We start from the raw sequence: 15,989 nt of genomic DNA on the forward strand, positions 1-15,989 counted from the left end.
GAGCGCCTGAGCAGCCTGCAGTCGTTTCCCCCCCAGCTCCGGACACGGAGCACGCTGCTCCCTCCCGGGCCCTGTGTCCAGGAGGGCAAAGCATCATCCTGCGGCGAGCATGGACAGGCTGCGCTTGCCCAGGCCTCTCCTCTCTCTGACTTTGCCCTCAATATGTGTTTTTTTCTATGAGTCCTGGGTGCATTGTGGCTCCTTGCAGCAAACCACGTCTGTGTGTGTGTGTGTCTTGGCCGGCTGTCCTTCTGTCTCCTGTCCCTGCATCTCTCCCGGCGTGACACAGCCGGGTGCTTTGCTCCGCATCCTCCCAGCGCTCTGCTCCTGCGCCTCTTCTCAGCCTTTGGACGCCAGTCTCTCCCTGCATCACCTTCTGGAAGGTCCTTACCCCCCCCCACTCTGCGGGATGCCCCTTTACACCCCCTGCTACCCCTGTGGCCCCCCCTTTGTACCCTGCCTCTCTCCCCTGCCCCTGGGTTGCCTCTGCCCCCCCATCCTCCGTGCACCCCCCCTTTGCACCCAGCTTGGGGGTGCCCCCCTGCACCCCGGTCCGCGGCTCCCCCTCACCCCCGCGGGCCGTGCTCTCCCCCTCGCACCCACCCGGCCCGTGGGGTCTCCCCGTAGCCCGTGGGTCCCCCCTTCCACCCCTGCCCGTGGGGTCTCCCCGTAGCCCGTGGGTCCCCTTCCACCCGTGCCCGTGGGGTCTCCCCGTAGCCCGCCCCCCCCCCTCCTCGCACCGGCTCCCGGGCGGGGCGGCCGCCGCCGTGCGGCCAATGGGCGCGGGGGGGCGCGGCCGGCGGGGCCGCCGCATTTAGCGACCGGGCCGGGCCGGGCCGTTCCGTGCCGGGAGGCGGCGGAGCCGGGGCCGGAGCGCGGCATGGAGCGGGCGGCGGGGCCGGGGCCGGGGCCGGGGGCAGCGCTGGCCGTGTCGCTGGCCGAGGGGCTGATCAAGTCTCCGCGGCCGCTGATGAAGAAGCAGGCGGTGAAGCGGCACCACCACAAGCACAACCTCAAGCACCGCTACGAGTTCCTGGAGACGCTGGGGAAGGGCACCTACGGGAAGGTGAAGAAAGCCCGGGAGCGCTCCGGCAAACTGGTAAGGATCCCTCCTTCCCCGGTGCATCCTCCCCGTGAGCCGGTGCGGGGCCTCTGAGCATCCCCCCGCTCTGAGCACCGTGGCCCCGGTGCATGCCCCCCGCCTCGCCCCGGTGCGTCTCCCCAGCCGGTAACCGGGAAGGCTCAGCCCGCTCCCGGCGCAGCGTGCGGGGAGGCTGCGGCGCTGCCGTCCCCGGGCCCGTGCCGCAGGCGGGGGCAGCGGGGCGGGGGGCAGCCGGGAGGGACCTCGCACCCCCCGGGGGACTGCAGCTCCCCTCGCCCACTTGACCGCGTCGGGCTCCCTGGTGAAAGGAGCCGGCAGATATCCGGCAGCGAAGAGCAAACATTGCACTTGAGTCTCAAGGATTTTTCCCTTCCTCTTGCCCTGGTTCGTGGTTGGTTTTGCCTCTTGGCTCTGGGCAGCGGCGCGCAAGCGAAGCCGAGCCCCTCTGAGCCCTGAGCGTCTGGTTAAATTCATGACTTGCTCAACCAACACCTCAGCCCCTCTCAAGCAAATGCCTCTGTGCGATGCCTGGCTCATGCCCGGCTCAATCCAGCGTGCTGGAAGGGTGCAGGGCGAGGTGGGGGACCCTCACCCCCAGGAACGCGGGGTGCTGCTGTCCTGCCAGCCAGCCCTGTCCTTTAGGAATCTGCAAGGGTTCAAAGGGCAAACTTGACCATGATTTCCCTGCCCCTGTTTGGTCCTGAGCACCCTGCGGTGTGGGATGGGACCCACAAAAGGCACTTGCACACCAACCCATCTCGAGACCGTGGGTGAGCAATGAGGGGCCACCTGCGAGCGGCGAGACTGGCCCAGCAAGGCTCTGAGGGCTGAGCAGAAGAGCGGGGTGCAGATTGGATCACTGACATGCCACAGAGGCACGTCAAGGAAAACAACTGTAAATCTGAGAGGTTTTCTTGTGTAACGTGACAGCCCTTAATTAAGTCAGATCTGCCATTTCCATTAGCCTATCTGATTCTGAAGAAGCTGCTGTTTTGCTGCATAATCAGGGCCTTGAAATGCAGCTTCCACCCACAGACCTAGAAGGGTCCCTCCCCTCGGGATGGGCGAGGAGACTTGGCTTTCCCTGTCTGCACCTAACTGAGCTTGTGCAGGGAATCTCTGAACTGCTAGAAAACTTACCTCTCTGTGGAAGCCCCTTAGGACAGGGACTCTTTGTCTAGCAGCATTGGACTATTATCATGCAAATTAAATACACAGGCCAATGACTCCTCAATAAACGCCCGAGATAGTCAAAGGCTAACTAGCCTAACTAGTACCTCAGCGAGCTGGCCATGTAGGAACAGGAGGCTTAACCACAAATCTCTCCTCTTCCCACAAATTCTTTCTTGTAGCACTCAGCATTTCCGGACCTGTTTAATCTTCAGGCTTATCCTGAGCTGGGTTGTTATTTGCTCCTTCTCTAAGTGGCTTTCACTTCCTAAAGAGCGAGGTGTGAGAGCAGGTACTGCTGCCTCCGCCGGGTACCCCTCGTGGGCTGTGCGGATCTGACATTACCGGCTGAGGCTGTAAAGCTGGAGCTGCTCCATGCATGGTTTTTGCCTCTGGCTAATCAGAAACTGCCTCTGTCAGATGCACTGAATATTGAACAGTCTTGTTTTACTGCCTAGCTTTCTTTTTTCCTCCTTATTTTAACCAACCTACCTGGACTTAGCTCAGAGCAAGGTGTGTCTAATCAGTTGGTAGACTGCAGGGAAGACCAGGCTCCCGCAGCTGAAGGATTTTGGGGGACTTCCATGAACATTCTTTGTCTGAACAAAAACTTGCTTTCTGGTTAGAAATCCTTTAGGTGAAATGATGCTCACGCCTTTTGGTGGGGACTTCTGCTGAGTGCCCTTCCCAGTCCTTGGAAAATTGTTGTGTCCCCGAAATATCAAGCAGGTGGGGAGGGAGTTACTGGTTCTGTTTCTTTTCCTTCTTTTCTTTATCCCTGCGTCTTTTGGTTTGAAGGTTCAGCAACGTGTGCCATGGTGGTGCAAAGCGGCTCCTGCACCTGTTTGCATGGCAGCATCTGGCCTTTTTTTTCCTCCCAGCCTGGTTCCCAAGCCCTGGCCTGCAGCCAAGTCAAATAGAAAGGGGGACCTCCTGTGGGACTGGCTTGCAGTGTCAGAAATGTATTTGTGGGCTTGCGTGGTGTCAAGGGGAAGGCAGCACCTGGAATATTCCCAAGCAGCAAAGCCTCTTTTGATCTCCAGTAAGAGGCGAACCCCGGTCTCTTCCGTAGTGGGTTGTAATCCATATTTCATGGAGCATGAAATGCTGCACTTGCAGTCTGGAACAACTTCTAAAGTGCTGCCTGGGGTTGTAGCTTAATGCATCTTTCAGCAGCTGCTGAAAATACCTGTTCTGCCCCCAAAAAATTTTTAATTAAAAGCCTTTTTGACTTGGAAAGTACTCTCGAGTTCTCTAGGCTCCTGTAGCAGGACTTCTTGGGGCTGTTTGTTGCAGGAGACTCTTCTCATAGCATTGACGGTGGAGGCAGTGTGTAGGCTGTGGCAGTGTCTGTCCCTTGAAGCTGCTGGTCCCCATCTCCAGGGTGGCCAGGCATGGCCTTTTCTGTCTCAAGGGGCAATCCTTTGCTGTCAGCCCTCTTAGGTAGGGGATGTTTTGGAACAAAACTGCTTCTCGGCACCCCGGGGAAGGATGGGATGGCCAAGAGATTAGCCTCCCCGGCAGGGCTTGACAGGCAGATAAATCATCCCACCCTGAGTGCCTGGTTCAGTCTCTGTTGTACGAGATGTGGACCCTGACAGTGCCGTGCCCTCGCTGTGCGTTGTGCCCGACCGTTACGCAGGCAGCTGGCCTGCCTGCGGGCAGGGCTCAGCAAGGAGAGCCCCGGGGCTCTACCAGCGCTCCAAACCTGCTCGCTGCTGCAGCCGAGACTCCCGTCTGCCTTGGAGGTCACTAACTGCCGGGCTCATAGGCGAGGGCGTTCTCCGGCACTCTGCCGCGTACAGCCAGCGGCATCTCCTAAGGCTTCCCGCGCTGGCAGCCTGGAGCCACTGTGTCTTTTTACGGACAGTGGATCTTGCCCTGAGCCCCGGCTCAGCAGTGTATGTGTGTGAGCATCTTGGTCAGCAAGCAAATGTGCTGCGTGCACCCCAAAATGCTGAGGCTGTTGGGCTGGATGTCAAGCTTTAGCGGGGAGATGAATAGAGTGAGTCAACAGGAATTTGGGAGGGCAGGAGTGGGCTGACTTGCTGCATGAAGGCTTTACCTGACCCCCACCAGAATGCAGGCAGTCAGGGGCTGGAGCAAAAAATTGTTAAACTTTAACCTGTTAACCTAGCACAAAGGTCAGGGAAAAGAATACCTGGCTTTCAAGAAGCTATTAAGCGCCTTCAGTATTGCTTTGTACAGAAACTTGGGCCTGGGTTATTGAACTTCCCTTGGCCAGAGTGCATTCTGCTTGGTTTCTTCAACCCTTGGGGCTGGTGCAGGCACCTCTCCAGTGCCGAGCAGGCAACCCCTGCCCTGGCCAGAGCTGGCCTGAAGTCACCCAGTGCAGCAGAGATGTGCTCTGGGGCCAAGGGGACTCCGTCGGCCACCTCTCACATGCCCATCCGAGCCCTTAAAATTGGCACGTCCTTCTCCCATGAAGACACCGATGTGGCAGCTGAGGTCTCGCTGCTTTAGTGTCCGGTGACTTGCTGTGGGTGCGATGGGCCTCGCTTAGCAAGGGTTGCAAACTTGCTCTGAGCCTTTTGCTGCTTGGTGGGCTAGGTCTTGAGGAGCAAGGTTTCTGACTCCCCTAAATCAGAGGGAGACGAGGCTGAGCATCCGTCCCACGCAGCCAAAGGAGGAGGAGGGTCCCTGCGCGGCGTAGCCATGAGCATCGCTCCTGTGCGGGCAGCTGGGGCTGGCGGGTGTCTATGGCCCCTCTCCCTGTTGCTGGGAGACTGGTGCGGGGGTCCCTTTACAGGATTAATGCTGTTCCGCATTCTTGTCTGATACAAAAAAAGAGGTTCTGCTGGATTCAGTTGTAAATTCAACCCTAGGAGCACATTGTCTCTCCCCAGCCTCTTTGAAAGAGGATTAGAAGGCATCTATTCTCCAGCACTTACTCTTCTTTCTCCTCCCCTTTCAATTTCCTTGTAGAGGATAAGTTGAAAACCCAAGCGAAAGCCTGGAAAGCGGCTCGCATGGTCGGCGCTGGGTCTCCCAGCTGGCTGGAGCACAGTCCTGTGCCTAGGAGGGATCTACTCTTTAATGCCAAACTTTCTCTTACCTCTATGTAATCAGCTCCTTGAAATAAGTATTTGTGAGGAAAACAAAACCTGGTTTTTGGTTTTTTTTTTTTTTTTTTTTTTTTTTTTTTCACTTTCATGACCCCAAGAAGACGTTGTTGTTGTTATCTTCCAAGTCATGTGTGCAGGTCACATTCCTTTGGCTGCGGTCCAGCGGTGGCTGTAGCCTGGGACACAATTCCTGTAAGCCATGGCACATAAGTGAGGAGCAGGGCTGCGTTACCCGTGGGAGGAGGCTTGGGGAGCTCCTCTGGTAGGAGCTGGCAGCAGGTTTCTCTTGGGGGGAGCTTCTCCCTTGTGCACAGCAACAGGACTTGGAAAATATAAAACCCTAACTGATAAAGTTCGCTTTTATTGGAATTGTTTCAGTGGAGCCGTGCAGCATGGCCCTGGCATACAGCATGCCTGGGTGGAGAAGCTGGGCCATTGATGTCTTGCTTGTGAGCCTCTTCCCAAAAGAGGGGGGTGGGTTTCTTGCTCTGCAACAGGCTTTGGGAAGCCACAATGCTCCTGGCCCCAACAGCCGGGTGACCCTCTGTGCATGTGCTCATCCGCAGGTGGCTATCAAGTCAATCCGCAAAGACAAAATCAAGGATGAGCAGGACCTTGTCCATATCCGGAGAGAGATTGAGATCATGTCCTCCCTCAACCACCCCCACATCATCGCTGTCCACGAAGGTGAGCCCTCCCCTCCCCTTTCCAGCAGCATCCCTGAGCGGAGCCTCCTCTGTGGGGCTGGGTACCGGGGCAGGCTCTGCAGCAGTGGGGTTAGCGCTCGCTGTTCTCCTCCCTCAGAAGCTGTTTGCCGTTGCCTGTGCCGTGCTGGTGATTCAGCGCTGGCGGGGAGAGCAGACACTGCCGGGCTGTGGTTTCCCCGCCGCGCCCCCCCGCCTGCGTGCAGAGCAGCGGCGAGGGGAAATACCTGCTCCAGAAATAGCCGCTTCCCGTCCCATCCCCTCCCGCCCGGAGAGAGAAGACGGCTCCAAAAGTTTATGTGGCCTTTTGAGGCTGGAAGCCTCGGCGCTGCTGCTGGCGAGAGGCTGTGCCGCGGAGGGGAGCCGGTGGCCAGGGTCCCTCGCAAAGCCCAGTGCCGTGTGTGTCTCTGGTTGTGCTGGATGCTCGCCCCAGCCATGGCAAGTGCTGGAGCGGTGGGAATCTCTGTGGCTCTGCTCTCAGCCCAAGGCAGGAGCTAATCTCAGTACTGGAGTCCTCATTCCCTGCTCTGGGCACAGGAAAACCAAACCAGAGTGTGCTGGGAGAGCTCCTGGTGCTGCTGGGCTTGGCTTTACGTCCAGGGCTGGGCTTTGCTCCCAGGGTGTCGGGGCAACACCAACTGAAGGGGAATTTCTCAAGTTCTAGCTACGACCAGATTTAGAGCAAATCTCCAGCTGGATCAGTCTTTGCTTAAACGCTGAGTCCTTTGGCTGCAAACCCAACGTGCCCCGTGCTCTTCCTCGGGGCGGCTCTGCCGGGGTTCATTGCGCTGTGCCGGCGTGTGGCCGGTGCCTGTGTTATCGCTGCCTCCCTGGCGTTATGTCAGGTATCCAGAGTCCTTTTGTCCTCTAAACAGAAGCAAGTGGACTGGCAGTTCATACACAGTGTTTGCAAGGACTGAGTCACGCTGACTGCTGGAATTCAAAAATATTGAGGTAGCTTTCTGCAAACAGGAAGAAAACGCTCCATCTCTTGGCTTGAGCCGGAGCCTTGTTGGGAGCAATGGGACCATGCCGGAAGGCCACGCGGCCGTGCCAGCCGGTGGCTCTGTCGCCTTCCGCCTTGGCAGGGCTCTATCTAGCACAGAACCATGCGTCTTAGTCACCTTCTGGCAGAGCAGAGCTCTTTCTCCTGTGCTCTGTGGCTGCAGAGGCTGCTTGGCCAGCAGCCCCGGTGCCGCTGTGGGATGCGGGTGGCAGCTCTGGCCGTCCCCCTCCGACCTGCAGAAACCCCGACACCTTCCGTTTTGCAAAACAGACTGAGGGCGCAGGCGATGGGGCGGGCAGTGGGTTAGAGTTGGTCAGGGCTCCCCATGCTAAGGAGAAGTCCCTTAGCTCCGAGCATCCCTCCTAACACCCTGTGGCTTCCCATCTCTGTGCAGTGTTTGAGAACAGCAGCAAGATCGTCATCGTGATGGAGTACGCCAGCAAAGGGGACCTGTATGACTACATCAGCGAGCGGCAGCGGCTGACGGAGCAGGAGGCACGCCACTTCTTCCGGCAGGTCGTGTCGGCCGTCTACTACTGCCACAAGGTGGGTCGGCACCACGCTTCCCACCGCCTTCCCGGGGGGAGAGCGGAGGCATCGGCTCCTGTGTGCTGGCAGGGCTGGCTCTGGGCAGAGGTGCAGGAGCCGGGACCGGGCACAGATTCGGTGCCCGGTGGGGAAGCTCAGCCTGGGCTGGGGGGTGGCGGGGGCTCATGGCTGTTGGCCTTTCCCAGGAGAGGGGTTAATCCTGCCTCTTATCTGAAGGGTGCGGCAGCCCTCGGGCTTGTGTGGAGGCAGTGCCGGAGCAGCTTTTGGGAAGTCCTCGCCTTGGCTTTCCGCTGCTGTGGTGTGGGGCTGATGAACCCCGCCGGGGAGTTACCGACTCCCGTCCCACCCGCCCAGAGGGAGACGCCCAGGGCTGTCTGCCGGGGCTGAAAGCCGAGCCCTGGGTCACCCGTCTTGTACCCCGAAAGGGATGTAAAGCTACAGGGCCCTGTCCGGGGCTGTGGGACAAGCCATGCCTGCCCTGGAAAGACCCTCGAGCCTGTGGGTCTCCCTGGAGGATGCTCTGAGGCCATGCCTGGTCGTGCCTCAGTCCTGGGTACCCACACGTCCTTGGCAGAAAGGGGGGGCTGCAGGGCACCTCCTGAACCCAAAGCAAATTGATCTCGCTTAGCTGGGCAGCAGCAGGTCCCCACAAAGCATGGAGCTGTGCCCACCATGCCCCGGTGGGAGCTGGCACCAGCCGCTCTCGTGGGTGTTTGGCTGGGGAGGGTGCAGGAGCCCGGCGCGGCGCCTGGCGCGGGGTGCTGGTGCAGGGTGCCTCCCTGCTCACGCTCCCGAGCTGATGGGGAGCTGGTAGCACCCATGTCGGGACGTGGTTTACAGCCTGTCCTCATCCACGCACCCGGGGTTATTTACAGCTCCTCTGGTTGCCGTCACTGTGTCCTGTTTGCGTGCCGCTGTGCCGGTGAACGGCAGTGACCTCCCCACGCTGCCTGACTTTCCCTTCCTCAAACACGCTGTAAACTAAACCCGGCTCTGCCTTCCCTCACGCAGAATGGGATCGTTCACAGGGACCTGAAGCTGGAGAACATCCTTCTTGACGCAAACGGGAACATCAAGGTGAGGGGCTGGCAGAACCCAGCCATGCTTTGGATGTCACCCAGCAAAGGGGTCGAAGGGATGCTGCCCAGCGTGGAGGGGCTGGGGGTGGCCACGCCACCCCAGTCCCCCCAGTGCACGTGGTCCCCCCACAGCTCTGGGAAGCGTCTGTCGGCTCTGGGACTGCTGGCATCGCCTCTGCTGCCGTTTGCCCAGGAGATGGGGAGCCAGGAGGGTGCCCGTACCTGCCCCCTGCTACCTGTGCCCGGCAGCTGAGCGGGAGAGGCTGCAGAGGCAGAGCCTCATGCTGCCTGTTAAAGCCATAATTGTATATCTGACTGCTGATAAGAGGGCAAAGTCTGAACGCTGGGGTCAAAGCACGACCGGCTGCATAAGGAAGGACTCTCCTAGTGAAAGTTCTGCTCCCCGTACGTGCCGGCCAGGCTGGCGGAAGGAGGTACGGGGCAGGTCCCGGCTCCACTGGCCCTGAGCGATGCTTTTCACCTCGGCTGGGAGTGGTGCAGCCGCCTGGGGAGGAAGGGCACAGCCGCAGCCGGGAATCGGTGTGGTTGGTGACAAACAGGCTGCGGGGCTTTATCTCTGTAAGGGGTAATTTTGCAATCGGGAGCTTGCAAGCAGGGACTGTACCTTCTGCTCACCGAGAGGCGACGGGTGTAATGAGGATAATGAATGCCTGTGTGCTAGGTGGAACAGATAGGGACCGAAGCGGCCTCGTGTGGCTGTGAATGAGCTGGAGGAGAGCCCGGCAGCTCTCCCTCTAACCACACCTTTGCAGCTGCCTCTGCTCCTGGCACGCCGGCGATGGGGCTGGAGGGGCAGAGCTGCGGGGCAGCTGCTGCGGTGGCTGGGATGAGCTTTCTGGGAGGGGGAGAGGGGCAGGAGTAGCCTCAGGGGTGGATGGAAAGCCAGGCTGCTGCTGCTCCCTGCAGAGCCTGAGGGCACCCAGGACCAGGGTGCCAAGGGCAGCCCTGGTTTCAGCCGAGCTCGCAGCTGGAGAGCTTCAGGTGGCAATGCTGCTCCACCTGCGAAGGGGAACTTTGCTGCTTGATAACAGCTATAAATGTCTCTCTAGATTGCAGACTTTGGCCTGTCCAACGTTTACCAGCAGGACAAACTTCTGCAGACTTACTGCGGCAGCCCTCTCTACGCATCCCCCGAAATCATCAACGGGAGGCCGTACAAGGGCCCGGAGGTAGGTTGTGTCCCCCCTGTGGGGGGGAACGTCCTGCTGCCTCTTCGCTTGGGCTCGGGGAAGCGCTGGGTGTTTTCCCAGCGGAGCATTGTGGGCAGAGCCCTGCCTGTGTGGTGTGGGGTGACGGGTCCCCTAAGGCCAAGCACCGCACGGTTGGGGTGTGGCAGCCGCGGTGGGGGGGACACGGTGGGATGGAGGTGGCTGGAGCTGGTCCTGCCCCACGCTCTGTCCTCTCCCACGGCTGCTGCCCGGCCGGGGTGGGGGCCAGGGCAGCCCGGTCCTGCTGCCCCCCTCCAGGCTCGTCTGTCCCGCTGGCAGGTGGACAGCTGGTCCCTGGGCGTTCTCCTCTACATCCTGGTCCACGGCACGATGCCGTTCGATGGCCACGACTACAAGACTCTGGTCAAGCAGATCACGAGCGGAGACTACCGGGAGCCCACAAAGCTATCGGGTAGGCAGACCCCCGCCACCCTGTGTCCCCCCCCACTCCGTGTGTTCCCTGCGGTCCCTGACCTGCCTCTTCCCCAGATGCCTGTGGGCTGATCCGGTGGATGCTGATGGTGAACCCGGAGCGCCGTGCCACCATTGAGGACATTGCCACGCACTGGTGGGTGAACTGGGGCTACAAAGTGCCCCTCGGGGAGCAAGAGCTGCTGCGGGAGAGCGAGTCCCCCCTGGCCACGGTGACAGAGTGGCTTCGCCGCTCCTCCCGGCCCCTCCTGGAGAACAGCTCCAAGGTGCGATGCTTCTTGAAGCAGCACATCCCCAGCGTGGCTCTGGAGCGGCAGTGCTCTCTCAAGAAGTCCAAGAAGGAGAACGACGTCTCCCACGTGCTGCAGGAGGTGGCCCTGGCCCCGGAGAACCCCTCCAAGTCCATCCTCAAGCGGCCCAAGGGCATCCTGAAGAAAAGAAACTCCTGCGAGCAGAAGGTGCCCGGCCCCGGCCCCCCACCGGCAGTGCCCGTGGGAGAGGCGAGGGGTGAGGATGGCGAGGTGGCCGCCGTGGGTCTCACCCAGATCCTGTCCTCTGGGATGCTGCCTTGCAGCACGGGCGTTGCAGCGGTGCCCACAGCCATGCCCAAGAAGGGAATACTTAAAAAGCCCTCGACGAGGGAGTCGGGGTATTACTCATCCCTGGAGTGCTGCGAGTCCGGGGATGTCCTGGACGCGGGGAGCTTGGACCTCGATGGGAGCGTGTTTGCTGACAACCCCTCCCCGGAGCAGGGCCCCCAGGGTCTCCCCGTCCGCCGGAAAGGCATCCTGAAGCACAACGGCAAGTACTCCTCTAGCAGCACCGAGGCAGAGAGTCCCCCCGGGCAGGGCTTTGGGGCCTTCGGCGAGGTGCCCCTGCCCCAGGTGCCCCGTGCCCGCCCATCCAATGCCGTGAGCGAGGACAGCATCCTCTCCACGGAGTCCTTTGACCAGCTTGACCTGCCCGCCCGTGTCCCCCATGGCGGCAGGGGCATGCGGGGCTGCGTCTCTGCCGACAGCCTCCTCCGGCTGGAAGAGGAGGAGGAGGTGGAGGAAGGGCGCAGGCTGCGCCGCTGGACTGTGACCCATTGCCGGAGTCCCCTGGGAGAGAGCAGCTTGTCCCTGGCGGGCTGTGACAATGTCACCGAGGTCTACCGGCGTGCCACGGCCATCGGCATGAAGCTGAGCTGAGGGCACCTCCTGGCAGGGCTCCCCGGGGTGGTGCGTGTTGGGGAGGGGGCCGAGCCCTCCCTGCCCCGGGGCTCCCGGTGCTGCTGAGCCACATCCCGTGTATTTATTTTGCAGCCTCGTGCCCCTTGGAGGGAGCCGTGGTGGCTGCGGGGTGTTGGCGGGGGGGACACCCCGGGACCAGGACATTAAATGGACCAAAGCCCCGAGTGGTCCAGCCACTGCCCCGTGGAGGGGCTGGGGGGTCCCGGAGGCTCCTTGCTGCCGTCCTCCCCTCACAAACAGGCTCATCTCATCGCGGGGGGAGGGAACCAAGGGGTTAGGGGGGATATTTTTTTTTTTTTTTTTCCTTTGCACTGTTTTTTGGCTGCACAAGATAACAGATGGGGCAGGCGATATACCTCAAACAAGCTGGAGATGTAGCAGGGTGCTGGCAAGGGGCTGAAAGGTGCTGCCCTGGCTGCTGCCTGTGGGCTGGGCTCTCGGGACGTGCTGGCAACGGGGTCCAACCCCCCACGCCCCGGCTTTTCCCTCTTCTGCGCTGAGAAACCCAACTGGATCTGGCCAAAACCCCAGTCTGAGAACATGCTCTGATGCCAACATCTGTTTTGTTTTGGTTTGTTTTTTGTTTTTTTTTTTTTTTAATTAATGTTGAAAGGAGGAAAAAAAAAAAAAGTGCCTTTGGTGAGGCACTGCTTCTTTATTTATTGCCTTTGTCCAACTTGATGTAAGACTTCAGCAGCACGGGATGTGTCTGGCTCCGTAACGGCCACCCAGATGTTTTTCACGGGGCGGTGGAGGGGTCTGTGCCCTTGTCTCATGTGCCGCACGTTGAAGCTCCGTTGCACTATTGCCACATGTTCGCTGGCCCTTTCCCTTCTCCAGGGTGTGTGCGTGTTGTTTTTTTTTTTTTTTTTTTCCCCCCTCCTTCCTACAAAGTGGTCTTGAGAAAACCATTAAATTAAAAGCAAACATAGTCCTGAGTTGTTCTCTTGATTGCTGTGCCGCTGCAGCGCGGGGTGATGGGGTGCTGCTGCCTCCGGCTGCCTGTCCCAGGCCGGTGTCTGATGGCTCTTGCTGGGACAGGGCTTTGCTGGCGCCGGGGCTGCTGTGTGGGCTTAAACCTCTGCCTCCCGCCAGTGCGGGATGGTGCTGAGCGGCAGCTTGGCATATCCCTTATGTGGGGGCTCAGCACCCACAGCGAGGGTGACCGGCTGTAGTTTTTAAGGCTGAGCAGTTGCCGCTGCGTGACCCAGCGAGGGGGGGCTGCTGCCGGGGTACCACGGCACTGGTGCAGTGATGCCGCGGGGGCCGTGCCCCTGACCCAGAGGGGAACAAACGAGCAGAGCCCAAAGTTTGGGGGAAGCCGCGCTGGAGGCGGATGGCTGCTAGAGGCGGATGGCTGCTGGAGGCGATGGACCTGTTCCCCGTGGGTTGCTCCCTCGCCAGCGTGGGCAGCCCTGCTGTCCCAGCTTTGCTCCCAAACACACTTCCATGAAAAGGTTGGTTTTCCATGAAAAGGCTGGTTATACGTGGGTTTAGATTTGTGAAGTATCTGCAGGTCTTGGCGGCAGGAGCTCCCTCCTGGGGGGAGCTGCCGCCTCCTCTCACAGTGCCTGCAGGTGCCTCCGAGGAAGGACCGAGTGAGGCCGAGCCCCAGCAGCCGGAGCTCGGCCGTGCCACGTACCACAGGGCTGTCTCCTCTCCGGCCCTTTCCCCCAGCTGCCTTTATCCTCTTCTCCTGCTGCGGCATTGAAACCAGTTTTATTGCTCTATAAAGCACTGTAACAATTTCCCATTTCCAGTTGGGTTAATAGGAGACATTTCAGGTCTCCTCCATCCCGCCGCGGAGAGGCCGAGCGGCAGCGGCAGGGCTGCCTGCCAGGAATGCCGCCCCTCGGCCAGCGTGGCTGAAGCCATGGGGGGCCACGCACGCTCTGCCCCCCGCCACGCATTCCCCGCATGCTTTCTGCGCCATTAAGAAACACCAGAGCGCTTAAAGCTGCTCCGAGGGCATCCAGCTTAGCCGGGGTAAAGTCCCGGTGCCCTGGGGGCTGCCGAGGCGAGCTGGGGGCTGCAGCACCCGTGGGTCTGGGCCATGGAGCATCCCAAGGCGCAGGTCAGGTTGGGCTGAGTTTTTAACAGCCGCTGAGGGACAGAGCCACCTTTTTGGAAAGGGTTTGTGGGTTTGGTTTCTGGAGCATCCTGGGGTGCTGCGGTCCTGTTTCATTAATGATTTGCAAGAAAACGTTCTCGCGTGCTGGCTTCAGAGCAGGGCTGAGCTGCGGCAGCTCCAGGTGGGCCCCACGTGGGTGCGAGGCACGCGCTGACCACCCCATCCCGCGTGTCCCGGCCGGCAGCAGCTGCTGGTTTGCAGTGGTTTGTTTTTTTTTTTTTTGCACTGGTTTAGGAGCGGTGTCTTGGTCGGCTCAGCCCAGTCCCCAGCTTGTGGCAGCCCCCCGGGGCTGTGGCGGCGAGCGGAGCCCCTGCCCACCCTGTGCTGGGCTGCGGCAACGCGCAAGGGTGAGAAACGCCGTTGGAGAGTCCCGGGGCTGGGTGAGCAGGTGAAGGAGGCAGCCTGAGGCCGAAGGCACCTCGGAGGCGGTGGGAGGGGGCCGCAGTGACTGTCCCCCGTCCCTGCTGGTGCCCCCCTCCCCGTGCTGTGCCCGTGCTCCCGGCATTCCCCCGCCAGCCCTTGGAAACAGCCTTTTCATCCCAGCCCTGATTTCCGCTGCCTCTGCCCCCCATACCGCAGCTGCCCCCCACAGCCAGGGGCTGAGCCCCCCTTTCAGGCCTCGACTATTATTAACGGCTCTCTTTTATTCAGCCCTTTCATCCCGAGGATTTGCATCCCTCTGCTTCCCTCCAGCCTCCCCAGCTCCCAGGAACTGCTTGGCGCAGCCCCGGCCCCCCTGTGGGTGTTTGAAACGGGTGAAAATGACCTCAGCGGCATTTTGCTGAGAAAATGCCATTTTTTGGGGGTGACTTCAGCCGACCTGCTGCGTTTGCTGCCAGCGCAGGCAGTGCTGCCTCGGCATGTGGGAACGGAGCTGTGCCCGTGCCGGGCTGGCTTGAGGGAGAGGGAAACGGGGAGAAACAGCCAAAGATAAATTGTCCAGGATGATGAGGTGATGCTGGAGTGCTTGGAGTGCAGCATATTGCCCTGAGGATTTATACCAGCCCGGTGCAAGCTTCCCTTGTCACTGTCCCAAGGGGTTATCCGGGTGAAGCCGGCCCGCAGCAGGCACCCTGGCTGCTGGGGGACAGCCTGGACCCTGTCCTGCTGGTCCTCGGGGTGCTGGCTTCTTACTGGGGGCAGCTGGTACGTCCCCATGGGCTGCACCCTAGGGACTGGCGCTGCGGACATTGCCAGAGGGCAGGGTGGGGATTTTCAGGCATGAAAATTGGGCATTTCCAGGGATTTTTCAGGTGGGGGGCATTGGGGTGGATGGCATAGCTGTGGCTTGGTGGGTCACTTGCACCCCAGGCGTGCTGCCCCATGCGCCAGCCCAGACCTATAACCCCCGCTCATCTGGGCACTGTTTTGGGAGCCACGTCCCTGTACGACATCCACAAGCCCTGTGTGCCCTGAAAAAGGGGAGAAAAGGGTATTTTGGGGCTGGGGTGGCTGGCTGGAGGAGGGGAAGCGAGCAGCTCCGCCGCCGCTCCCAGCAGCTCCGGCCCGGGCTGGGCCGGGTTTCCCGGCAGAGGGGAGCAGTCGCCGCTCCCCTGGCCCCGGGGAGCTGCCGGGGCCCTGAGTCACCCCGCAGCACCACGCTCCTGTCCGGGCTTGTGCCGGGGAGCCCGGATGCACCGAGCCCATATTTGGGGCTCAGAGCGGGGCAGGCGGAGCAGGCTTGGGGGGGGATGCAGCGTGGGAAGGGAGACATGTGCCTTCCCGGGGGGGGGATGCCTGTGACCCCCGGGACAGCCTGCAGCAAAAGCCACTTGCATATAACTGTTGAGAAAGCAGCTGCAAGCAGCACAGGGTGCAGCTGGCATCTCCGCCGGCGCTTGCAAGAACCGTTCTCGTGTTGGTGGAAAGGAGATGGTGGCAGGGCCGCAGCCTGCTCTCGTTAGCAGCCAGCTCCTAACGATGCCCAGGGCACGGAGCGGCTCAAGGAAACGCGGGCGGATGCCCGAGGTGCTCCGGGGTTTTCCTATCGGCTGCCCACCACTGTCATCTCCCCCACGGCCATGACTGAGCCATGCCGCTGTTCCTTCCTGTAGAAATCTGTTGTTGTTGGTTTTCTTTTCCTCAGGTTTTCTGCTTGAGCATTTTTTTTGTCTGTCTGACACATCATGGGCCCAGAGCCAACAATATTTCTAAGACATTTTGTCGTAAGTTTGAGTGCCAGAACAATTAACACAACAAAGTTTAGATGTTTCTTTTGCATGTGATGCTTTCAAAGTAAGGCTTTTTTTTTTTTAAGGTGCCTCCACAA

The 15,989-nt window shown here is 60.3% G+C and overlaps 1 protein-coding gene across 1 annotated transcript; it reads left to right on the forward strand.

Annotated features, from left to right (window-relative positions):
- The first annotated feature begins 687 nt into the window (after window positions 1–687).
- Window positions 688–12,527, forward strand: NUAK2 (NUAK family kinase 2). The gene is made up of 7 exons (XM_075521780.1): window positions 688–1,099; window positions 5,925–6,045; window positions 7,463–7,614; window positions 8,629–8,694; window positions 9,767–9,886; window positions 10,205–10,337; window positions 10,415–12,527. The coding sequence occupies exons 1-7, from the start codon at window positions 881–883 to the stop codon at window positions 11,545–11,547; spliced, it is 1,944 nt and encodes a 647-aa protein (XP_075377895.1). The 5' UTR covers window positions 688–880; the 3' UTR covers window positions 11,548–12,527.
- The last annotated feature ends 3,462 nt before the right edge of the window (window positions 12,528–15,989 follow it).

This window comes from Mycteria americana, chromosome 20 (genome assembly GCF_035582795.1).
Source record: "Mycteria americana isolate JAX WOST 10 ecotype Jacksonville Zoo and Gardens chromosome 20, USCA_MyAme_1.0, whole genome shotgun sequence".
Lineage (NCBI taxonomy): Eukaryota > Metazoa > Chordata > Aves > Ciconiiformes > Ciconiidae > Mycteria > Mycteria americana.

What these genes read in the sequence shown, in the direction of transcription:
- NUAK2 (XM_075521780.1), top strand. Translation starts at nt 881, where the DNA reads ATGGAGCGGGCGGCGGGGCCGGGGCCGGGGCCGGGGGCAGCGCTGGCC. An exon ending in CCGTCTACTACTGCCACAAG is followed by an intron (nt 7,615 to 8,628) that starts GTGGGTCGGCAC and finishes TCCCTCACGCAG; the next exon opens with AATGGGATCGTTCACAGGGA. An exon ending in GGAGCCCACAAAGCTATCGG is followed by an intron (nt 10,338 to 10,414) that starts GTAGGCAGACCC and finishes CCTCTTCCCCAG; the next exon opens with ATGCCTGTGGGCTGATCCGG.